This window comes from Thermobia domestica, chromosome 9, assembly GCF_964235325.1.
Source record: "Thermobia domestica chromosome 9, izTheDome1.hap1.1, whole genome shotgun sequence".
NCBI lineage: Eukaryota > Metazoa > Arthropoda > Insecta > Zygentoma > Lepismatidae > Thermobia > Thermobia domestica.
Window position 1 is genome coordinate 70,608,991 of NC_137462.1, and position 25,210 is coordinate 70,634,200.

The 25,210-nt window shown below is 37.2% G+C and overlaps 1 protein-coding gene across 7 annotated transcripts in view; it reads right to left on the minus strand.

Moving 5' to 3' along the window:
• The window catches only part of Pax (paxillin), a 327,249-nt gene that overhangs the window by 43,715 nt on the left and 258,324 nt on the right, over window positions 1-25,210 (minus strand). For all 7 annotated transcript variants that reach the window (XM_081771295.1, XM_081771294.1, XM_081771296.1 and 4 more), the window contains exons 3-4: window positions 9,501-9,675; window positions 190-307 (exon numbers count right to left, since the gene is read on the minus strand). In XM_081771295.1, coding sequence (XP_081627421.1) covers window positions 190-307; window positions 9,501-9,675 — 293 coding nt within the window. The remainder of the gene's footprint in view (window positions 1-189; window positions 308-9,500; window positions 9,676-25,210) is intronic.

Consider the following 25,210-nt stretch of genomic DNA (forward strand, 5'->3'; position numbering starts at 1 on the left):
CTACGCACACGATCTTTGTTCACCACAGAGCTAAATTCACGCGAGCTGGGATCGAACTAGTGACTTCACGCATCTGATGTGAGAGAACTACCACTGCTCCTTCACTGATTTACTGAGAACGACTATAACATGGCGTTCGTAGAAAGTACAAAAACACAAAACCTGTTAACCAGAAAAAAAGGTACTTACCCATTGGGTACGACTGTGAGTTCATCTAAAAGACTGTCTACAGATGGCCGCTGACGCGTATCTCCAACGCTAGGAGGGCGACCAGTTAACGATGGAGCTCCATTTACTACGGTCGTCTCTGAAAGAGAAGGAAGTTTAAGCAACAACATCAGTATCTCAGTTTTTCTTCTTTCTTTCTTTCTCTAATCAATAAACGAACTTTTTTATTACAATAAACAGAGATTCAATCATTCTTAGATTATAACTTCAGACATTCCAAGATTTTTAAACTGAATTAGGGCGGTTATAAAGAGACAAATAAATACAATTCTATACAATAATACACTCAAATTTAATGGCATTGACTACCTACGCCACTTTTAGTTTTAGTCCATTTATTTTTATTGATGTGTGGAGACTTTTTTCTTTTTTTGTTTGTTTTCTTAGAAATGACATGCAATTTTAATTATGTGATATGACTTATTTCTTCTTTAACTCCCTCGCTTTTTCAAAATTAATTTGAGTTATATATTATAAAATTTAATTTTCACAAAATAAGTGTCAGATTTGAAGAAGAATCACTTGAAATTCCAATTCATTTCAATGGCCTCCCATAGCGTACTCGCTAGCCGGGTTCGATCCCCGGTGGGAACAGTCGGTCGAAAACAAGTCAAAGCATTTTCAGACCAGCCATCCTGAGTAAGCTTTTCTCCTAGATGTTCTTCCTCATTCACCCCAGGCAAATGCTGAGATGGTAACTAAAATGAATGGCTCCAGGCCGTTTCCTTCCTTCCCCACTTCCCCGGGGGATGAGATCGTCAAGGGATGTGATAAACTTAGGCCATAGATGTCAGTAATGCCCACAAATAAAATCCCCCATTTAAATCAATGGGCTCAAAAGTAGCTAAAGATGGCACAGCTGATCTACACCGCTAAGGCATACCGTAAATTCAGTTGCGTTGGTTTCTTATGTAATTTGAATACATATACATGAATCTACGTGAATGTATTACAGAAAGAGTTACGAAAACTCGATCTAATGTGGACTAAGAGGGTGGAGTTATTGAAAATACCGAAGTTACGAAATAAGGGGTGTGTTATTCACAACTCTTAACATTTTACTTGATGTTTCACTAATGAAATTTGTTGTACAATACAGGGGCAGATCCAGGGGGGGGGCGATCTCCCCCCAGAAGAGGAAGCTTTCTTATTTTATATATATAAATAAAACCCATCTCAAAGTTTGGAGCCCTTAAAAGTAGCAGTATGACAACCTACCGCCCCCCCCCAGAAGTTGGTCCTGGATCCGCCCCTGGTACAATATAGCACGCAAAAAATTACTACATAATATATCCTGAAGCTTGTTAGAAGCTATTTTTAAAAAACAACATATAAAACTGAAGAAATGACTACTTGTTAAAAAAAAAAATGTGATGCTAGAACGTCTCACTCATTTCGCCTGAGTGGTAATTGAAAGCAGCTTTCTGATTTTCTTCAGCCATTTTGTTATCGAGAGGAAAATTGGGGTAGATTGCAATTTCTTCGAAAAGAACAAAACCTATCACAAAATTCGTTGGGCAATTTCAGGAATTAGCACCACAAAGGGAAAGGGACAAAAATTACAAAATTGAATACAGTAACAAATTTTTGAATAGAACAAAACACATGCGGACATTCATACGCATGAATATGTACTGTAATTACAATAGTAAAGCAATTAAAACGTATCTATACTATTTGCACCGTATAGGCGATGTTAGAAGTCATACAGTCTAGCTATTAATAGACAAACATATTATTACAAATATAATGCTGACCAGTAGAAAAAATTTAGTATTTTTTTTTTTTAATAATAGAAAAGTGATCGTCGAGTTACATGGAATGTCGTGTTAATGGAATTCTACTGTACTTCTTCCTTTTCATAGTCTGCCAATCCAGTTGTATCATTTGGACATTTTTTTTTAAAGCAAAAGACAAACAACTTGCAGAGATTCATTGTACTGCTAAAACTAAATAAATTCTTCTTAGTTGAAATTAAGATACATACAGGACATGTAATTATAGTTACAAATTCATTAATAGGGTAGATATAGGCCTAGGATTCGAAAAGTTTTCAAATACAATGGAACCGGTCAACTTGATCTGATTTCAATACAACCTTCATTTTCCCACAATATTTGTATTACTTATGCAAAAATAATGAAAAACGACTGGAAACTTTTGAAATGTAGATGTGGAGAAGAACGGAGACCATTAGCTGGGTCGAGTGAAAATGAATAAGAGGGTGTTAGAAATGGCGGGGAAGAAAAGAAACAATTTTAGATATTATTAAGAAGAGGAAAATAAAATAGTTGCGACATTGGCTAACAAGTAACTGTATCATGAGGGATGTGCTAGAGCAGCGTTTCCCAACCTTTTTCAACTTTCGGCACACTACGGGTGCTACTTGGATTCTCGCGGCACACACACAGATATTATTTGTAAAATAAAACACAGTGGTATTTTTTTTCTGTGATTATTGATCTTCTCACAGAAAAGAAAGCTCGAACACTGGTTTTTCCCCGTGGTAAATCATTATGCTTATTTTTCATTCTAATTTAAAAATAGAAAACAATTGCAATGAAATATTGGACTCAAGTTTTAAAAAATACGCTATCTTTTTAAAAACTGTATCCAACCTTTTACTAAGAAGGGAGATCACTAAATAACGAACGAACAAATAAACCTCTTTTACTTTTAAAACACAATTGTAGGTTATCTGTCGAAAGGATTAAATGATATTTTAAATTTTCAAGTTGCGAAATAGTCTGCAACAATAAAGAAGCAATAATGGTCATAACAATGACAACGAATACCTTTTTCAACATTAGAAATGTACAGAACAGTAAAACGGTATGAAACTAAAATTGTAGATACATAGTAGAGGTTCATAGTAATGTGAAATACAAATATACATTTTCCATACGTTTTACAATTTCATTGCTATAAAATTAATAATTTTGCTTCGATTCCTCGCGGCACACCAGCGGCCCATTCACGGCACACCAGTGTGCCGCGGCACACCGGTTGGGAAACGCTGTGCGAGAGGGTATGGCGACAGGAAAGAGAGGGAGGGATGAAGGAGACTACAATTAATGGCGATATCAAAACTAAAATCGTAATAAGAGAAGACGAAGAGGTTAGCGGAAGACCGTGGAGCATGGAAGCTTCTCCGCTGCGGCACGTGGCCTGTCAATAATGGCAGAACATCTATGATAATTATTATTCAGTAAGTTAACCAATGCAATCGCCTATTTTGGAAGTTAATCATATTGCAGTAACTAATTCTATGCTGTTAAATCCTAGTGCCAAATCCACTTCTATATATCGAACAACTGAAACATATTAAACTGCGTTATCTTTCATTTCTTAAATAAACTTTCTTATTTGTGAAGGTACGTGAAGCTAATGAAAATAGGAAACAAGAGTAATTTGTCCCAAGATATAGGAGTCGTAGGTACTGTTACTATTGCTTACAGGATCATGCAAGTGGATCTTTTACGTTTATAATGTTAGTATGTACGTTCGTTACTTCATATGGTAACCCTTGGACGAAAGCGATTTATTTATTGCAATGGATACCTTGATTAATTATCTCGGTCAACCCACCAACATCTTACGCAGTAACGGTGACTTACGATAGCTATCTATATTCCATGTATTTTTACTATTGAGACAAAAGTAGAAATTACACATCTCGCCGTTAGATGGCGCCAAACATCCTCCAGTGGTTGACATCTACTGGATGAAACTGAAACTTCTAGTGCGTGATCCCTTTAAAGTTTATAGTGTGTCGTTCAGTGTACGAACAGATCGGCGCCATCGAAATTCTACAATTTTAAAACATTTGATAAATCAGACGGAATGATTAAGCGAAAGGTGCTATTTTGGTTTCTTCACGGATTCAAAACCTTTCTCTCAGGGGCGTCATTTCAGACTTCCCTTGAGGGGGGCAAGAGCACTACCGACATAAGAAGACTTTCACGTTTTGTACTAGTATATTAGTAGTCAATCGATTAAAGTATATGTATTACTCAAACTCTTGGGGGGGCAATTGCCCCCTCCTGCCCTCCCTAAATGACGCCCCTGCTTTCTCTCCCTCCCTCTCTCTCTCTCTCCTGGAAACAACCTGTGAAATGATCACATTAACAAATGACGATCAGATTCATGTTGCAAAGCGTTATGAAAAAAAAAAACTTTTTTTTTTTCATTTCGCTGTTTGCTGGTCAAGCCTCATTCGCACAGGAATGTAACATTTTTATTAATTTACAAGTGTTTGCTACTTAGAGAAGCAGCGCAGAAGTGAATGCTCCGAGTGTTTCCTAGCAATCTGCATCTATAGTTGAAAGAAAGGGGAATAAAAGTATACAGTAGCGTTCTGCAGTTGCAATAATTTTATAATGCAAAAAATAGTTTTACTATTAATATATAGTATATAATATTGACAAATATGTAGGTAATATTAGTAATTGTCACATTAGGATACAGTACATTACAATAAATACTAATTTTTGATTCAAAATATGGTAATTTTCTCTAAGTTGGCCAAGTTTCAATTGAACCAATTATGGCGAACAGACGCAGACTTTAGTGTAACATTGCAAGTTCAGTATGAATTTTTGTAAATTGATTTGTTTTTTCTCTCGATTTTCAGAATTTGATTAATGTTTTGCTATTTATCTCTTCTTTCTGTGATACAGAATTATTCTTTCTTAATAACTACATCATGCGAGTTTCCTGAATCTCCTGAATTAATGTGTTTCTTGAAATATACTGTTTCTTACAGAAAGTTTGTTGTTCTCTGTAGAAAGAGTAAATTACTCACATCAATGAGAAACGTTTATTTTCCATTTTCCATTTCCGAAAATTTCTCGCCCCTTCCTCCACAAAATGCTGATACTGAGATGTTTAGTTTCTTGTTCATTTTAGCTTCGGAAATATTCACAGTATTAAGAAAACAAAACTGACCAAAGCACCAAATATAAATTAATAATACGAACGAGAATCAGAAACTAATGTTACAAGACTGATATTTCTGGAGTTTCGTCTGTTGTTGAGGAATGAGGAGTGTGCGGTAACTTTAATACATGGAGTTGGCAACTGTGCAGAGTTTCAGCCACCCGCCACCTATGGCGCTAGTTGTATGTAAACACAAATTGCGAGGACTAGCTCGGGAGAGTAATATTCCTGGAAGTAGAAACGAGAAACACAGTTCTGATTGGTTGGCGTTATCCACTTCTTGCCACGTTGCAATAAAATAGCAGAAATCAAACGCTTGCTGCTGTCGGCCTTTGTGGCCGAGTGGGCTAGCGCTATATGCTAGTAATAAAAGTCTCTTTTGGCGCGAGTTCAAACCCGACCCGAGAAAAGTTTTTTTTACATTTTTTTTTTACATTTTTATAACACTTCTTAAATTAAAATAATATGAAAATAATACTTAAAAAAGTGATTTATTTTTGTGCAGGTAAGTAGTTATAGTACTTATGCCCTTGTAGTCCATGATATAGGGCTCGTTTTGTTACCCTTGTACTTCATGATATAAATGTTGTGACCAACTTAAAACAACTGGCTAGGATAGCGCGTAAAACAGCTGGCTAGAGTAGCGCGCGGAAAAACGTACTTTCGGGAGTATTACTCTCCCGAGCGGGTCGTAAATTGCGAGACTCGTTTGAAAAACTGGTCTCATGAAGAAGTTCGCTCAGTTATTCGATTTCTATGGGCGAAACATGTAACCGCGGCTGAAATTCATCGGCAGCTGGTAGAGTTTACGGAGAGATTGTAATGTCTCGTCAGCATGTAGCAGCATCGTGTCGAAAGTTTGCGGCTGGTAGAGAAAACGTCACCGACGAGGAGCGCAGTGGTCGTCCCAGCACGGCATAAACAGATCTGCATGCAGTTGTGACATCATCGACCACCCGTTCCTACAGCCTGGACCTCGCACCAAGCGACTTTAACCTGTTCCCGGTATTTACAGGAGCGCCTAGGAGGCCGTAGCTTCGCTTCAGACAAGGAGGTAAAACACTTCGTGACAATGTGACTGTAAGGACACGCAAGGACAGGATTTTTACCAGAAGGGAATCTTGAAACTCATCCCACAATGCGACAAGTACCTCAATCGATATGGAGACTATGTTGAAAAATAACCTAATAACCTATGTATTGTCTGTTGGCTGTATTGGTTGTATATATATATGCGTTTCACTGCAGTTTTGTAACCTTACTTTCTAATCACCCCTCGAACTTGCGCAATAGTTTCGGCAATGTAATTTGTCATTGCCAAGATAACGTGTCTGATGAAGGTGATGTTACATTTTCGAAACTGTCACAAATATTATTAAAGGAGCAGTTCGACTTAAATATTCATTTTTTTTACAAATTATTTCTATTTGTAGAGTTGAAAATTCTGAAAGGAATGGTGTTTGTTTGATCGCGATACGTTTAGTCGTTAGCGAGTAACAGAGAGAGGAAAAAAATGATGACGTCATACGTGGTCAAGCAGCGAGAGTAGGTTTCCATACACAGTGCCAAGCATTTCGTTCGTGAGAAGTGCGGTGGGACGTTCTAAAGTGCAATTTCCTTTCCCAGAACTGATTTCAAAGACTTAGTATGTTCATTTTCACGTTTTGTTGCAATTTTTAACGCTGACCATATAATTTCGTGCTTGGAGGTATGTACAGGAGCGCGACATATCAGGCAAAAATGAAATAACATCTGTAAAGTTTGCCAGAATACGAAAAACACTTTTACCGGTTAAATTTCTCTTATTCGCATCGCTCTCCGAGGAACAACTCTCATCACCCGTTTCATCGTCACTGTCACTTGATACAGAAAAATTAAACAATGAATCAATGTCCTGAGGAACACTGTCATCGTCACTGATTCCTTCTGCAAGCCGGTATATTTCACGCCCTAATTCACATTGTATAGCTTACTTCTAAAGCAGTATCTTCAGAATCATGAGTGACACTGTCGCTATTACCCTCTAATACATCGTTTTGACTACAACCGTCAATTGCGTCATATACAATATTTTTACGCTGGTAACTGGACATAGATCGGCGCTTGTTCAATGACTCGGATTCGAAACCTTTCAATAATATACTTAGAACAGCATTCTTTCTCAGTTTGTGTGTAAATAATTCTCCTGGCATTAGCCAGAGGCGGATCTAGACGGTAAAAACTGGGGGAGGAGGAAGTCAGAACCCAGACTATGATAGGTATATCATGTTTACTAAAAAATTTTTAAAATATCTAAATAATAGCTTAAACTATTTTTGTCACTCAAAAAACTGGGGGGCCTAGGGGCCCCGGTCCTAGCCTTGATCCGCCACTGGCATTAGCTTTTCTTTAAGTAAACCTGATTGCTCGAAGTCGGACTCTTCAAGATGTTTGGAACACGAGTGTTTTTTTTTTTTTGGCACATTTTTTTTTCTTATTGATTTTCTTTCGCCATAATTTGTATCGATCTGGTGATTTCTCCGATACTTTATGTCCTCACCCTTAATCGCACGAGAATTACAACCAAAAACACAGCACGTGTTAGGTATTTCTACTTCACTTCGCAGACACAGCACGCGCAGTAATAACGTATTTTCTACTTCACAAAAGTGTGTCTTTCAGAAAAAATGTTTTGAGGCGAGGGTACAGTTAGTTTTCGGAGAGGCGTCTCCTCCGGGGGCACTCTCAGAGCTCCGGGAGACAGTGCCATCCCAAAAACATGTCTGAAAGAAACACTGCTTCGCGCAACACTATGTAATTACTGTTCTCTCTCTACTCTTTTTTATACTAATGCTGTAGGAAAAACAACTAACAAAAGCGTTCCTCAAGAATTCAACACAAAGCAAGACTGCTAACGAACTCAAAACACAATCTATTAAATCCACTGCACTATTAAAGGTTTATCAGCTGCGTACAAGGGAGTGGTTGCTGATTCACATTGAGTTCCTCGCGTAGCCCACGCGTGACGTCAATATTTACGATTCATCAAAAACAAATGCCTATAGAAGCTGAACGAGACGGCCTATGAATATATATATATATATATATATATATATATATATATATATATATATATATATATATATATATATATATATATAATACAGGTCTCTTATTTTTTGTTACTTTTTCTATTGCACCAAACTTGTTTTTAATTCGAACTGCTCCTTTAATTTATATTTGGCGTTTTGGTCACTTTTGTTTTATTAATAGTGTCTAGTTTCATATATTGCAACAACCGGGCACGTACGTGGGAATTGATTTCGGAGAGGGTTCAAAATTCATTATGAGAGTAAATTATATGTAAAATTTGTAAAATTACCCTTAAAACTACATTAAATTTGCAAAGAAGTACAAAATTTCGAGGGAAGAGGCCGTGCGTTTCTGACAATAACTCAATAATGCCATATAGGATAGAAGGATGATTCAGAAAGTAATGCCTCCAAGCCCACTACTTGGCCAATAATACTGTAAACATTCTTGATTGTTTATTATTAATGCACTGATGTTTAAGCTATAGAATGTCACTTGTTTCACCTTCTCGTTCCAGAGTAATGGATCAATCCATGGCATCCAGTGGTGACGTCCGGTTGGAACAGCGGACTATCATTGAATTTCTGACTGCGGAAGGTTGTACGTCCAGGAACATACATCGCCGGCAATGAGTCATGGATACACCATTATGACTCAGAAACGAAGCGTCAGTCGATGGAGTATCGCCAGACCACCTCTCCTCCGCCAAAAAATTCAAAGTTGTCCCATCTGTTGCAAAACTGTTGTTGACATTCTGCTTCATCCTGACCTTCCGGATCTTGTGCTCTGCAACTTTTGCCTTTTCTGCAAACTTAAGGATCACCATAAGGGCCAACGCTACAGTTGTAATGCGGAGGTGGAAGCTGCAGTTCGACATTGGTGTCGCCAGCAGCCAGCGCAATTCTGCTGAACAACTTTGTTTCGCGTTGGCGTAAGTGAGTTGCCCGTATGGGAACTATGTTGAAAAATGATGCCACTTTTGTAGCTGACATTACAAACTTTCCACTGATACCTGTATCGGTGCTGTCAAACACAAATAAAGGTATCATCTTGGAGGCATTACTTTCTGAATCACCTTCGTAGTTACGAAAAAGTAGTATACTGTGTGATAGTGACCACTTTACCCCAAGGAATCAATATGTTTCACCTTCCCCTATTATAGTTCACTTTTTATCGTTTGAATCAAAGAAGTATAAAACATATAAAACAACTCCAATAACATACAAAACTAATAACAGCTACGAGATTAAACAAATAATTACCTTTCTTTTCAGTGTAGCCAGAGTAACGAGCATTACTGAGATCCTGAAGCAGTGTATCCAACTCGGATAAATTATTATTCAACGACGTCATTTTCATTGACGGATGAGGATATATTGTTTTCGTAGTCGTTGTCTCTACTGTTTCATGGATAAGCCGTTGGTTCTGGTACGTAGGCTTCAAAGAAAATAGGAAAAGAAGATAAACTTAATTATGTCTAAGAATATCAGTTGTTTATTTTAGTAAATAAAGATAAAATTATAAAATTACACACCACATAAAATTACACATAATATAATCCAAACTCAATTGGGATATTTTCTTAAGCAGACGCTATCAGTAATATGTCCCGTGTGCACAACAGAGATTGAATCCTATATCAAATCTGCAGAAAGGATATGTGGTCGTTATTTTTTTTAACAGATATAGCTGTTTGAAATCCATTGCTAAAAACCTGTTTGTCAATTAATTAATGCCAATATAAGTTTTATGTTTTTCCTAGTATTATGTTGTTCGTGAATATAATTTCACTGTTCTTGCACTGTTTAATTTTCTGAACTAACAAAAAGAAACTTAGATTCAGGAAATTGGTGCCTTCTGCCATAAGGACGACGATATGTGTGTAATGTAGCCTTTCGGCTTGTGTAGCGACAAAACTACTGTCCCGTATTTCTGCAGCTGCAGGGAAACAAGGGGGTTCTAAAGGGTGTCTGAAGCAATTTTGTTTTTCATTTTTAAATCAAAAACGGATTACAAATATGTGCGTGAGTCCGAAAATAAGTTTCCCGAGAGGCGACTGTGGACAGAGGTAGGGATACAAGACCAAAAATAGCATGTGACATTCAAGATCAGACCTACGTTTATTTTTCCACATAAGTACCCCGTACATTGAGACATTTATTATACCAGAATATAAGCTTCAAGAACCTTTCCAAGAAAAATTCAGGGCTCTACACACGGAAAAAGCGTCGAACAGATGCTTCCAAAGCGTCTGTTGCCGAGAGTCTTCTTCAAAGCCGGAAACGGATGGAATTCAGTGGGTGAGACATCAGGACTGTATGGTGGATGGGCAAGGCTGTTCGCTTCCCCGGGGAAAACGGGAGGAGAAACTTATTTTCGGACTCTCCCTCGTATAAGGGTTTGATTAAAGAGGTTTTTTTTTTTAAAGTTAAGTACTGAACCTTACAATCGCATAAAAAGTTGTCACTGGGCTGTAGCTAGATCAATGTTAGAAGGAAAATTCTACATTTTAATGTACAGTACGTATATTTACGAGTTATCAACTGATTTAAAAGACGCATAAGAAATCAAGTTATTGCTACATGAAATTCTTCAAGTATACATTTGTTAAAAAGAAGAAGGAAAAGGAAGAGTAATAAGGTATTAAGAGAACTCTCCGCTTCATCATTGAACGCAAACGCAGACAGATTAACTCAATGTACAAAACTTTCATTTTTATCTCTCTGAGAAGAAAACTATAATATTGGCCCTATATGAATGTACGTTAAGCATAAAAAACTTATTTGTTTGAACATGAAAACACCGTAATGTAATCGATCAGTGTCTAACTGTCGGGAGGCCCGGATTCGATCCCCGGCACGAGGAGAATTTCCTTCGTTCTATCCTCATCCCAATTTGGCTCTAGGGTTCACGCAATCCTTTTGAAATGAATACCTGAAGCAACTGGGGAAGCAAATGGGCCATAGTGTGTTGTTGACTACATCACCTTCATGAATATCGAAGACAAGGAAGTGTGGAATTTTAACCTGCATACACAGTTCTTGGTCCTTCATACACTGTCCTGGGAAGCGATCTTTACTTTTGTACAGTAGTATATATTGCTATTAGTACATATGTCCCCCCTTAAAAGGCCTTTGAAATAAAAAGACTTAAAATTGTCGTTATTAAATAATTTTAATCGATATTACTTACTTACACATTGCTTACAAATAACAAAATACACTGATTTGAAATTTAGTAACTTGTGTTTGATTTATGCTGTACTTCTTCATTTTTTAAAACGAAACACGAAGAAGATATTATCGACTTATACTTTGTCCTGAAAATAATTTGGAGGAAAGAAAAGAAAAATCTCCTACGAAAAATTCTCGCTTTGACGGAACAATTGCTGTAAGTGTGTGTGTGTGTGTGTAAAATTTTAGATGCAGAGCAGTTTAATATATTCACGTTTATCACCAACTGAAAATGTCACAGTTATCCAGGCCATGCCATTTTTTTTTCTCGCACAGACCTAAGTTATGCAAATTCAAATATCTGGTCGCCAATGGCGATAGGAAATTTCATGCCCTGCTCTTATCACATATTTCAGTTGCATCCATAAACGTAATGTGGAAGTCTACATGTATAACAATGGTAAAATTTACACATATCTTATATATAAATATTTGGTTATTAAATTCTGGGAATTTGGATTATACAAATCCAATTAGAAATTCCAGTCATAGCAGAAGCGTTTCAGGAGGTGAAAAACAGAGAAGAGGGGTAGGGGTTGGGGAGGAAGATCAAGTTGTCTGCAGAGCTGAGTTCAGCAGAATGGTTCATTATTGCAAGTTACTTTTTACTAGCCAAATTCAATCGATTTATTTATTGTGCTAGTAAATACTTTGCACAAAGTTTCCTTTTTATGGTAGAAACGGACAATAATTTCTTGCCCATGGTTCCTTGCAAAGTCGAACGAAATTTCATCATCAGTAGGACGAACATGTGAGGAAGTGTCCAAGGCTACGAACACGGAAACACAGAGCGAAATGTCTAATTCTATGTATTGACGCTTAAAGTTAAAAACAAAAGAAAGAAAAAGAAAAAGCTTCTAACATCAAGTTATGTGTTTGTATACAGTAAATTGAGGGCAAAACATCATTCGACAGACAGAATAACAAAAAACATAAAAAGCCCCGTAGCGTTTGTTTAGACGTGAGCCTCAATCAAAGATCAACACTTGCAGCAGATATAAATTACTCGGCTGTTTTGTTAGCATTTACTCTTTCTCTTTTAGATTTTGTTCTGCCTCAACTATTTCCGTGTTATCAACGTGTTTTCAACAGGAATTCTGCCAGACTGCTGGCATAATTTTATTCCAAACTGTTTATACATTACATCTTCATGTGCAGTGATTTCGTAACCGCTTGAAGAAAGACATCATAAATACAATAACCAATTGAGTAACAGTTAGCACACGTATTTTTAAAGAACACATGTACTCTCATTTGGACAAGTAACGTACTTTTCTGCTAAAGTTTCGAAATATACTTTGGGAATTTTTCCCAAATACCAGTAAGCCTATGGTGTATTTCCCAAATACCAGTAAACATATGGTGTATCTATACATCATTATTGCTGTATTTATATCATTATTACTATTTATTTGTTGAAAGTGAGAAGAAAGACGAAGTTTAAAGAATTATGTTACATTAAAACGATTAAATATTTTCAGAAAATGAACTCCGAGTCATTTTGTATGTATTTCTGAAATATGTGAAGGGAAGGTTTTCTTTACTATTCCTAGACATAAGGCAAATATTCAAATAATTTTCAGTCTCATAAAACCATAACTGACACACAGACAGACAGACAGACACACACACACACATATATTATATATATATATATATATATATATATATATATATATATATATATATATATATATATATATATATATATATATACACGAAAAGGAAATAAAGAAAAAGACTCCTCTTGAGTAAATATTGTGGTGGACAATCACCGTGCTCGTGTGTTTTCTCGGGGTTCTTTCGTTCCTCCCACTTTCTTCATTCCACCATTTCATTCATTTCTCATAATCACCGTCTCCTTTAGCCTAACCGGCAAAACCGTTGGCGTAAAAACTTTTCTTCTTTCATTTCTTCTTGAGTAAGTGAGAAGCATACTATTGTTACGTGAATATAGAGACTAGACCAAAATTTTTTAGTGTTTTATTCAACAATTAATTTTACAAGTGTCTAGAAAGTGAATTCGTGGATATACGGATATAAATCACTTTTAGAAGCAAAACAAGTTGGAGTAAAAGGGAAAACAAAAACTATTTGTGAAACAGAAATTTATACTTTTGTCAAAACATTTTGTGAAGATAGTAAATAGGACTTCCGTATTGACGACACAAAAACCAACCTTTTGTGGTTAGGATAGTCCAGAAACAGAGAACAGAAAGATGAAAAGTGAAAAACAAATTGTGTATATAAGCTCTGCTAAATTCTACCAGGGGGAGGTTGCCTTTAATCGACGAGACCTTGCTAGTCGCGTTAACTGAGTCGTTAGTCGCGAGTCAAATATTTGTCTTGTTATACTATTGTTGGATTGCTGTAAGGATACAATCATGTAAGTTGGAATGATTCTTTATTGTTTTCTAATAAGCATGAAATGATTACCAAAAGTAGCATTAGTCCAATTTGTATTCCTCACGCACCTTAGGCCTTTGTGCCAGGACTCATGTTTATTGAGATTTGTATATGTTGTCTCAAATTAATTTTTGGTTTAAATATGGTCATTATTAGATCACTTGAATCAATATAAGTTTATTGAGATTGACCGGAGTTTATTAATAACTTCGATTTCTAATTGATTTATGTAAATATTCATGTATTCACGTGAGCAGATTGGTTCAACTCTCAGGCAGACTCTCATGTCTTGCATTCATGTAGATATTCTTAATTTGTTGTAAGAACCAATCCAGCCAACCCTGTCTAAATCCATCTAGTTATTCAAATAAATTGATAGATTAGGAATGAGTGTGATTATTGATCTATATCAGCATTACTAAAATACCCGATTTCTTTCCCATGTGACAAGGTAATTTGCATGTTAAGAGATAAGTACTACCGAGTTATTACATCATGTATCTTTATTATGTGTGTACATAAGTTCATTAAACAAATTTAAACACATTTTGATACGTTTGATCACGTGTTACTATTTACTTACTACAACATCAAAAAATCTAGTTTTGTATATTGTTTCACAAATTTCGCTAAAAGTAAGAATTTGCTTCGTGAAGTTAGAAATTACATATTTAAATTACAAAAAAAAAAAAAAAAAAAAAAAAAAAAAAAAAAAAAAACGAAGCTCTAACATAGGACTACTAAGTTCTGTATTTGAATCTTATCTGCGTCTAGGAATATCTGATCTATTATACAATGGTAGAAAGCCTTACACTCGTATAAAGGCGAGGACTGAAGCCAACACTACAGTACATAACTACAAAGAATAAAATTTCCTTATAACTTAACGCTCTTCACGATGCTCCCAATCTATTTTTCTAATTTGGTAATAACTCATTAACGAGATCCAATACAACAATCAAGTCAGTCGGCAACTCTTACTTACAAAATTGCTATTAAATTGAATTACTCGTAGTTATTTTCAATGCCTTTTATGAAGCAGAAATGTAAATACCCTAATAATTATGTCATAAACTGAGGTTATAGATTTCTAAGTTATTACGAAACATTTGAAATCATCTATTAATTTAAACTTAGTAGCATCATCCTGTCTAAGTCGTGCAAACATTCTTTTAAAATAAACTTCTGATATTCTTTATTTCTTTGCGTTATCAACGAAAATTTGGTAGAAGCGTAATGAAAAGCCTTAATTTAGAACAGAAACTAAATATTTTACGATTTTGTCTCCAGAACTGAAATGAGATATAGTGTCTTCAGCTAGAATGATCTATTTAAAAAAAAAAAAAAAATCACAAATCCTGTAGACAGAAATACGATACAATTGGAAGCTCGAAAATAAATAAATCAAGTATCCTGAATCAACCATTCGTAGCGTTTAATGTTCCAATTGCAATTTGTAGGCTTATCTACCAAACAGTATATGTGCATTGTCTAGTTCACAGCGAGGAGAGAAGATATGTTTTATTGCAGACCAGAATTCAGCTTACAATTGGTTTACTTAGGATCTCTTCCAGGCGACTGTTCAACTTGGTTGGTTGGAACTCCCAAAGATGAGAGCTATTTCCAGCATATGGAGAGGAGGACGGGGAGAAATGGGGCACCAGCTAACACTTCCAGGTTGCACGTGCCAGCTGGTACTCAGAAGGTCACACAAACAAACACATATCCACAGACCAGGCTTCATAATCATATTACATCATTATATATATAACGTATGTGGTGTGTGTGTGTAATCAGTTTCCACTTCTGTCATCGCCTTAAAATAAACTACAAGTGTTCCCAATGGACACACAGCATCGAACACGACATTCAAAATGGGAGCAGTATACTCCTGAGCAAGAGTGCAGGAAGTCATGAGGTTACATGTCCTACTCAACATTATTAGAAACAACCCTTGATGGTTACGTATTACTGTTTGACAAATTATGGGCTCACGGAAGTTAACTCGGATATAAGTAAAAGTGATGACGTTAAATCTGCATCAAAATGACAAAACCTCGAAATCTAAACTATTTCTAAAGTCGTGAGCTTACTTTATTAAGCGACACAAAATTGCTGCCAGCAACATTTGGCAGAATTTGAGCGAATTTCCCTCTTCTTAATCTTTTGGTTGGTAGGAAACATGTTCCAAATTCTTTCCCTCTCATTTATGATACATGTATTACCTATTGGTGTGTGATCTCTGTTTTAATTTCATTTAGGTATTTTAAACAAGGTTTTCCTCGTCCATTTTTTAATTCTACTTTCCCTTCAAACGCAATGTTATTTCATTCCGAATGTCATATTAGAAGAGTAATCATTGCGGTTCATCTCTTTTTCATGATTGTCGGAATAAACTGCCTTTTCTCTAAGTTCCTTCATTCTTCTTGCCCACTATAGGTGCAGTATTCGGAGACAATACTATATTTCACAAGCATCTTCCTTTTTTGTCTCGCCATTTGTCCTCAGCAAGGATCTGCACGAGACAAGACTAAGGCTGTCTTGACCCAAAAATGTATCTTTGGCCCAGAAGTCCTGGCGTTTTTTTTTTAATGAACATTTTGCGTGAGAAATAAAATTATATATATATATATACTTTTGGAGACATGTTTTCCACGCCTGGAAAACATCTTTAAAGTCCTCGGCTGGAATGGCTTTTAAAAACCTTGTAACATGGGCTTGAATGTTCTGCACGGAGTCCCAATGTTTTCCTTTGAGGTGTCTCTTCAAACGGGGAAACAAAAAAGTCACTAGGAACCAGGTCAGGACTATAGGGGAGTGGGGGACCACTGGGATTCTGCTCCGGGCCAGGAAGTCGACGACGGTGTGACTTGGTGCATTGTCGTGGTGGAGTTTAATTGAGTCTTTGATGTCACTCATACCGAAAATGCGGAATAAAAAAAAAAAGGTGGAAAAGTGATCATTTACCTTGATTTACCTTGTTATTGCATAACCTAAACTAATGGTGAAAAGAAAAAGGACAGCAGGAACTCTTAACGGTGAGTGTGACACGGTTTATGTATTGTAACACACGAGGATACAAAATATCAATAATCTGAGCGTTGTAGGCAACAAAATCTGGAAACTGCAAGGTCCTGAGTCCATTTTAGATTCAGAATCCGGGAGCACAGATTAAAAAAAACAAACAAACAAAAAAAAAAAAAACCTGCAAGTTCTTGTAAAACTGCTGCTTGGCAAGAGTAACAAATCGTAGCAGAGCTTCCACATCCTTCTTGTTTGAATTCTTGATTTCCAGGTTTCTTGACGAATAACATAATGGTGTCTAGTGGTAGTGCCTGCACTGAATAAGCTTTTTCTCCTACACCACTACAAGTTTCCGAAACTGATACAGATCCATGTGGGGGGTTTCAAACCCCTCCCCTTGCTCGATTTACTAGTAAATCTGAAAACCGGATTTGGATAAGATATACCAATTGCAAATCATGACTTTGACTTTCAAATTCGACATCTGAAATCCGGATATCCAGAATCCGAATTTTTCAAAGCCTGAATATACCAATACCCGGATTTTTGACAGCACTGTTTGAATTTCCATATTAACGTCAAAGAAAGAAATAAAACACTGCATTTCGCCCTCCTTTTGCTATATTTCTTTGCCAGAATTCACGATTTATCTTTCTCTTTCATCTCTTCCTCTTCTGTCATTCTGATTCGACTGCTTCGATTTTGTCTATTTCACAACAAAATGGTCAAGTATGCCTCCGTACCAGTGCTTTCACTTGAGCCGAGCATTGAAAACAAAGTTACAGACACGTTACGTCGCCTCCTCGCCAGAGAAATTGCTTCACTAGCCGCGGACAGTGGCGCTCTCTGTTATCCGCATCGGGAAACGGCGACTCGACGCAGACGAATTGTTTTTCTCACAACAGACGCTTCAAATATGCACTAGAGGTGACGGAAACGGAAAGTACAAGTCCACATGCCTTCTTTTCCTATGTTTTACCAGGAATCGAGGTAACTTGACTTACCTTGTTATTGCAGACGGCCCTTCAATTTCATCTTCAAAAACATGTATCGCACCGGACGCTCCATTCAGTTCGAAGAGCAGCGACTGAATCAGCTTATTCACGACGATCCACGCCAAGTGACGAAAGTATTGACAGAGATAATAGAATGTTCCCAAAGTGCCACAGAGCGTCACCTTCACTCAATGGGAAAGGTTCAAAAGTTGCGTGCATGGGTTCCGCATATTTTGAACGACAAAATAACTTAACGAGCCACGATCTCCACCAGTTTGGCTGCTCGTCACCGGTCAACTTATGAAGACAAATAGCGATCGCTCTACCGAATTGTTGCCGGCTACGAAAAATGATGTCTGTACATCAATATGAAGCAGCGCAAAGAATGGCTTAGCCCCGAGAAACGGCGACACCAAGAGCACACAGAGATCTTCACCGCGCAAATTGATGTGCGTATGGTGGGATTGGGAAGGCATGATCCACTACGAATTACTTATTCGAAACCGAACAGAAAGCAGAACCTTACGTCCAACAAATGCAACAACTCAACAACGCTATCCAGCAAAAACGAACTAATCGGCGACATGGTGTTCTTCTGCAACACGACAACGCCCACCCTCACATCGCTAATATAACCAAAAGCCACTTAAACGCTTGGCTAGGAAGTGCTGCCACATCCTCCGTATTCTCCCAACTTGGCGTCTTCGGAATGGGATTTCCATCTGTTCCGATCCCTCTGGAACTCTGTCTCCCTTGTCTAACACGGTTTCCCTCTCGCAGGAGAATCGGCTCCATGCTCTTTCGAAATTGTACAGTGCATCAATAAAGTATTTTATTTTTCATTTAAAAATAATTTGTACGATGACGCAAAGAATTTATCGAAAATGTACTGCGGAGTACAATCGCATATACAACGATATGGGCCAGTCTTTTATTGGGACAAGGTTTTTCTTCCGCCCTGCATCATGTAGAGTACACAAGACCAGCACACACTGAGAGGCTATAGATGTACCCACCAACCAATATTCCTCCCTTCTTCGCAGGTTGTAATTAGGAAGGTACAGAAGAAAACACGTTTCTTGAGTCACGTGATGATATTGTACGTAAGGGCAAGCTTTTACAGGGTTGCTCTGTGAAGCAGGCTAACGCGAGAAAGAACCAAGCCAGAATATGTGAATATTGGTAACACATAGCATCGTGACTTACGTTATGTTGCTATCTCTCTTATGGAAATCAATCAAGGTTACATACTTCATATTAAAACATAATTAGAATTTCTGTTCAGACGTTTCTCTTTCCTATAATAAAAAATAAATGTCCACATTCATTTTTTATTAATTATTGTTCTTCGTATCCATTGGGAAGACACGTGACTTAATTTCAACCAAACTTGGTATGACCCAATATGACTTACAAAGAAGACAAAATATTATAGGTATAAAACACCTCTCGGTTGGTGAAAACATCTTCACGCCAAGAACTTTATACTTTACGCCCGGGAGATATACAACCGAATTTACACCTGGGAGAACGTGGTTGCATACACGAAGGGACAAAGTTCAAAGTATGTTGTCTGTGGTTTCTGATCGCATCACGGGAAAATTGTTGAACAGTATGAAATGAATACAGAAATGAAATCAAATCTTTGTTTTACGTCCCACGATTATGCTGGCTGAGCAAAAGGAGACGGTGATGATGGTAAATGAATGATATGGTGGAATGAACAAAGCGGGAGGAACAGGAGAACTCCGAGGAAACCCACGCACACGATGTTCGTCCACCACAAAGTATGAATAAAATCGTTAGTGCCTACTTCGAGCTAGGTTTATCGTTACATTTGTTAAAAGAGTATACTCTAAGGCGGTTCAAAAGTTATACCAAAAATAGATTATCTGATGAGTTTCTACCATTACACTTTTATTGAAATGCACATCTTAAGCGGGAAAGGAGATTGAAATATTTTACAGAAACCCTTTCTCCCCATGTGAAGAACAGGGATTTCGAATACGCGTTGGGGGTGGCAAGGGGGTTACATGTAATAATGGAAAACTATCGATTTTAGCGTTGAATACATAACTTTCAGGGTTGCTGAGATGAGTAGTGATACTCTCAATTCGTTTAAGTCCAAGCTCAGTCCCAATCGGCAGGGAGGTGTGAAAAATAAAATGTTCAAAATAATCTAAATTACTATCGAATCCATAGTTTTTTCGGGATCGTTAAGCTGATTGGTGACAGTCCAGACGCTATTTAAGCCCAAGTTTAATTGCATAGAACGATAAACGGATTAATGTTATGAAGTTTCCGAAATTTCCGCTTTTAAGGGCGGGAAGAGGGTAAATTCCTCTATTTTCGTCACATTCAGATCGATGATGCCTATTTTGGTTTGTGATCACTTTACAGGAAAATTGCTGAACGTTTGAAATGAATTTTGGGACATGGTACTTACCTCAAGCTAAGTTTTTATCTTGTTACTTTGATACAAGGGCGCGTAATGAGGGAACAGAGAAAAAAAATATTCCAAAAATACTTGTATCCAAAGCTTTTTCTTTCTATTTTTCTTTTTTTTTAAGCTTAGGGATTCTGAGGAATCTTTTTTTTTTTTATCTGTTCAGTATCAGTTCGAAAAAAAATGAAATCTTTTAAGTTTTACGTCCCACGGTTATGCCGGTTAGGCTAAAGGAGACGGTGATGATGAGAGATGAATGAAATGAAGAAAGTGGGAGGAAACGGGAGAACCCCGAGAAAACCCACGAGCACGGTGTTTGTCCAATACAAAGTCCACACGGTGTGAGCTGGGATCGAACCAGGGACCCCAAGCACCGGAGGTTAACGCTCTACCACTGAGCCACCGCGCCTCCCCAGTATCAGTTCGAGTTTGAGAGTAAGAATCCTACCGTAACTAATATAGGGTTACGCCCTCTGTATGGCACAGGTTTTAGTATATTTTGCGATTTTATTTATTATATGGATATGGATGTTCTAAGTCCAGTGTGGAAAAAAGGGTGGCGAAAATAACAAAAGAAACGGGACGTACCCAAAGGGCAGAAGGGAGTTCAAATACCAACAAAATTGAAATGAAATCTTTCAGTTTAACGTCCTACGATTATGTTCGTTAGGTTAAGGGAGGCGGATGATTAAGACAAGTGAATGCTAATGGAAAAATGGTGGAATGAGAATGTGGAAGGAAACGAGAGTACTCCAGAAAAACCAAGGATACGATGCTGTTAACCACAAATCTACTTGGTCGAGAATCGAACCAGACACCCCACGTACCAGAGGTAAGCGCTCTATCACTGAGCCAAACATGTATAATAGAAAAGAAAAACTTCTATAAGTAGCTGGTGCCAAATATGAACGTAGCATGTTGATCAGTGTTTTTTTTATTATTAATTTATTCTGAACGTGAAACAAAATTGCAAATATTAATATGAAGTTGTGTTTTTAGGTACGAAAGATGACGGTGAGTAATGAAATGCAGTCTGAACACGCCAAGTCACAAACAAAGTGTTAAGGAGACTAATGCATGTTAGTTCTGTCTCGGGAGTAGATAGAACTGATGATGACACGAGGAAATCCCAGGTATCAAATATTGTGCTACAATGGAAACAAAAGAGGGACATGATCATGTACGGTATATGATATACGTGAAAGATGTCACGTTTGTCGGCAGTAAGATGATCAGCTCGGAGATAAAGCGTGAGGAGCACGTTTAACGTTATGTACTTATATGTGGGGTTAGTGATTGATGTATCCAAATGGGAGAAGAGATTTCAAATACTTTCCACGAACCTATTCCTTCCGTGCGCAGAATGGGCATTTCAGAGCTAAAAACGTTGTTCTTAGCATTCGTTTGCCATCTGGTGGCAAATGATGAAACACAGTTTGCTCGTAAGCGACACAGATGGCAGGCCTTGTTAGCTGAATCCGAGATCTACACTGATTCTCCTGCCATCTACCGACAATACTGCAAACTTGCAGGAGAGAGAGAGAGAGGTCTTACAATTGGCTATTTAGTGTTACGTAATTGTAGGATTCCTTATACCGTGTAATAAACAATTTTACATCTTTAAGGCAAGGGCATATGCTTAATGCGTTTTACGGTTATTTCTGTAAACACTAATAGTGTAACTAAAGTGTTAATCAGTGTTTCCCCAGGCGTTAATGACAACATAATTAGTACGGCTGGGAAAAGCCCCCTAGATTGAAAAATATCTTAATGCAAGTATCTTAAGTTCTAACATAATTTCCTTCAGAAGACAGTCTCACATACCCAATAGACAACTGTGAGCTTTTAAATGAAGCAAATATTGGAAGGAAGGGGACTAGACAGGTTAGTCCATGTGATGAATGATGCAAACTAAAGTTTAATACGAACACCGTAAAATGGCCTAGACACAATTCCTGATATTAAATTTCATGTATGAACTATAGTTACGGCAGTTGTTGTATAAGACTTCCACGAGCGATACATTGAATTCCTTGTTTTGTTCAATGTTAAGTGTTTTATTACTACAAAAAAAAAAAAAAAAAAAAAAAAGAATACTGTCTTCGTTACAATCCGAGAAAAAAAAATTCACAAAATATTTCTCCCTTACTATTCGACAACCAATGAAACATAACTTCAAAATGGAGTTCCTATACTTACAGGGCAAACTGAAGCTTATGTTTAAGCTTCATATGTGCAAAGCATAACAGACATTCGACAGCAAGAAAGGCATTCGATTTGATTCATGTGGTTTATTTTATAACTAGTTGAAATTTTAGAAACTGACCCCTAACCCTCTTTAGAAAAGTAATTTTCGAAAATGTTACGGAACTAGGCTCTTTATTTGTTCTTTAAATAACAGAGTTTAAATAACCGAGTTTTATCTCCTTAACATGAAAGCTTCATGAGATGTTTAATTTTCGGCATATATGTTAACTCCTCCTACTACTTACGATACATATTATAATGAAAGTTACAGGATAAAAACCCAGCTACAGTAAAGTGCTAACTATGTTTAAAAGTTCATTTCAAACGAAAAAATGAAAATGAAATCCCGAGTACCCTGAGAAAACCCAAGAACAAGATGTAATCCACCACAAACTTGCTTGATCGGGGGTCGAATCAGGGACCCCACGCACCAGAGGTAAGCACTCTACCATTAAGCCATCGTGCTCTCCTCATTTCAAACGAGTCAGTCGTTTTTCCGTAATAATGAGACAAGAGACAGACGACATCCATGTAATTTTATTTATTGAGAAGAAATTATGGAAACTGCTCCCTTGTTCTCTCAGAAGTAGAACTTTTGAAAAAACTAGGGCACACGCCCACCTGCTTTTAGTAACTTTAGGTATCAAGTTTCATTCGCTTTTAACAAGAACTATATGAATCAAGTTTCATCTCTCTACCATGAAGGCCTTATGAGACATTCCATTTCTGGCATATATTTTAAACTCCCTACCTTCCACTAATGAAAGTGACGGTTTAAAAAAAAAAATGTTCTAGAGAAGTGCTATGTTCAATAATTCATTTAGAACGGTTCTGCCATCATCACGTCAATGTCGATTTGGATATCGAGAAAATATTTTTAAAATCTCGCCCCCTCTCCCTTCTATCTGTTAAAAGAGAAATTTCGAGAACTTTGGAAATGTGTATTCTATCATTTTTAGGTCAGAGTTTACATATCAAATATCATATCTCAAACTTAAGAGGAATCCTTACATTTGCCATTTCCTGAATAAATAGTACAGTGGGAAATTTTAATATTATTGAAATTGCAAACTTTCTCTCCCTCTGTCCTTCAAAAACGATAAAAAAAAAAACATGTATTCAATTACTTTTAGTCAAGAGGGACGTGCTAGATAGTATGGTGGAATGAAAGAGAGGGAAGAGACGAAGAAGACTAGTTGAAGGAAAGTATTAAAATAGAAAATTGCAACGTCAAGACGAAGACGCTGAGAACCACTGTACATCCAAGCTTTTCAGTTGCAGCAAGTGACCTACCAATAATGGCAGAATAGCTATGATGATGATGATGATGATATATTTGAAATACAAAACAACGGCATCAAACTCCAAGTTATTTAAAATAACTACAAAATCACTCTCACTTGTGGAAATGGATTATTTACTGTTGTATAATGTTATATCGGCCAATCCTCGATGTGCCGTGTACCTAAGGAGGCTAAAAGTCATATTGATAAACAATTATCAACGTATAAGCACCTGCCCATGAAATCAAACTTGCGGTCACATGCACTAAGTTTTTGTCAATGTCATGAAAATGCTATTTTGATATTAATTTTATGAGCACCAACGGATGATTGAACCTCGGAGCCAGGGCCATACCTGTGTAGTTGGCATCTATGTTGTACGGAATTACCGATGTTCAATACTACATTTCTCTTTAGTTTTGGAAGAAGAACACCACTAATATGTTTTGAAATGAAATGAAATATCTAGTTTAACGTCTTACGCATATGCACCAAGGCTAAGGTAGACGGTGATGATGAGAAATGGTGGAATGAAGAAGGTAAGACGAAACGGGAAAACCCCGAGAAAATCCACGCACACGATGTTTCTCCATCAAAAAAGCTCACATGGTGCAAGCTGGAATAGAACTAGGATCCCATGCACAGATGCGAACGCTCTACCACTGAGTCACGGCGGCCATAACGTGTTTTAGTTTACTTTTTGCTTATCCGCTTCTTGTGGAGACAACTATACTTTGTACGATTTCGCAAAATCCCATCATGGGCCGTCGTAAACAAATCAAATGATGAGCAAAGTAAATCAGACACTGAAGTTCTTATACCGTGTAACAATTCATAGAATTATGCTCTCTGTCGTCTCGCAAACAAACGATTCAGAAAACGACACACTGTAGCTATATGTTACACGGCAGACCGACTCACACGGATTGCATAAACCACTGGGAACATATTCACTCTAGCGGCATTTTTACTGAAGCCAAGAAATTCAAGTGAAAGATGTATTGATTTTTCCCCTTCCTTTTTACATTCTATAAAAAAAAAATCAAGTAGTGCCGGTACTTGCGCAAGTGTCTTGGTCTTGCAGGTATGGTCTTGGTTTTGGTCTTGCACCCCTTAGTCTTGGTCTTGCATCGGGATTTCTGGTCTTGGTCTTGCATGCAAAACTCTTGCACAAATTGCAAGACCAAGCATTTTGGGCTCATCACTATCCTCATTTAGGAGCGGAATTTTCGAAAACGCTGAAACACGTATTTAATTATTTTTAGTTAGGAGTTTAAACGTCAATCTTCACACCTTCAGATTAAGCAAATCATTACAATTGGCACCTTTTTCTTTTAG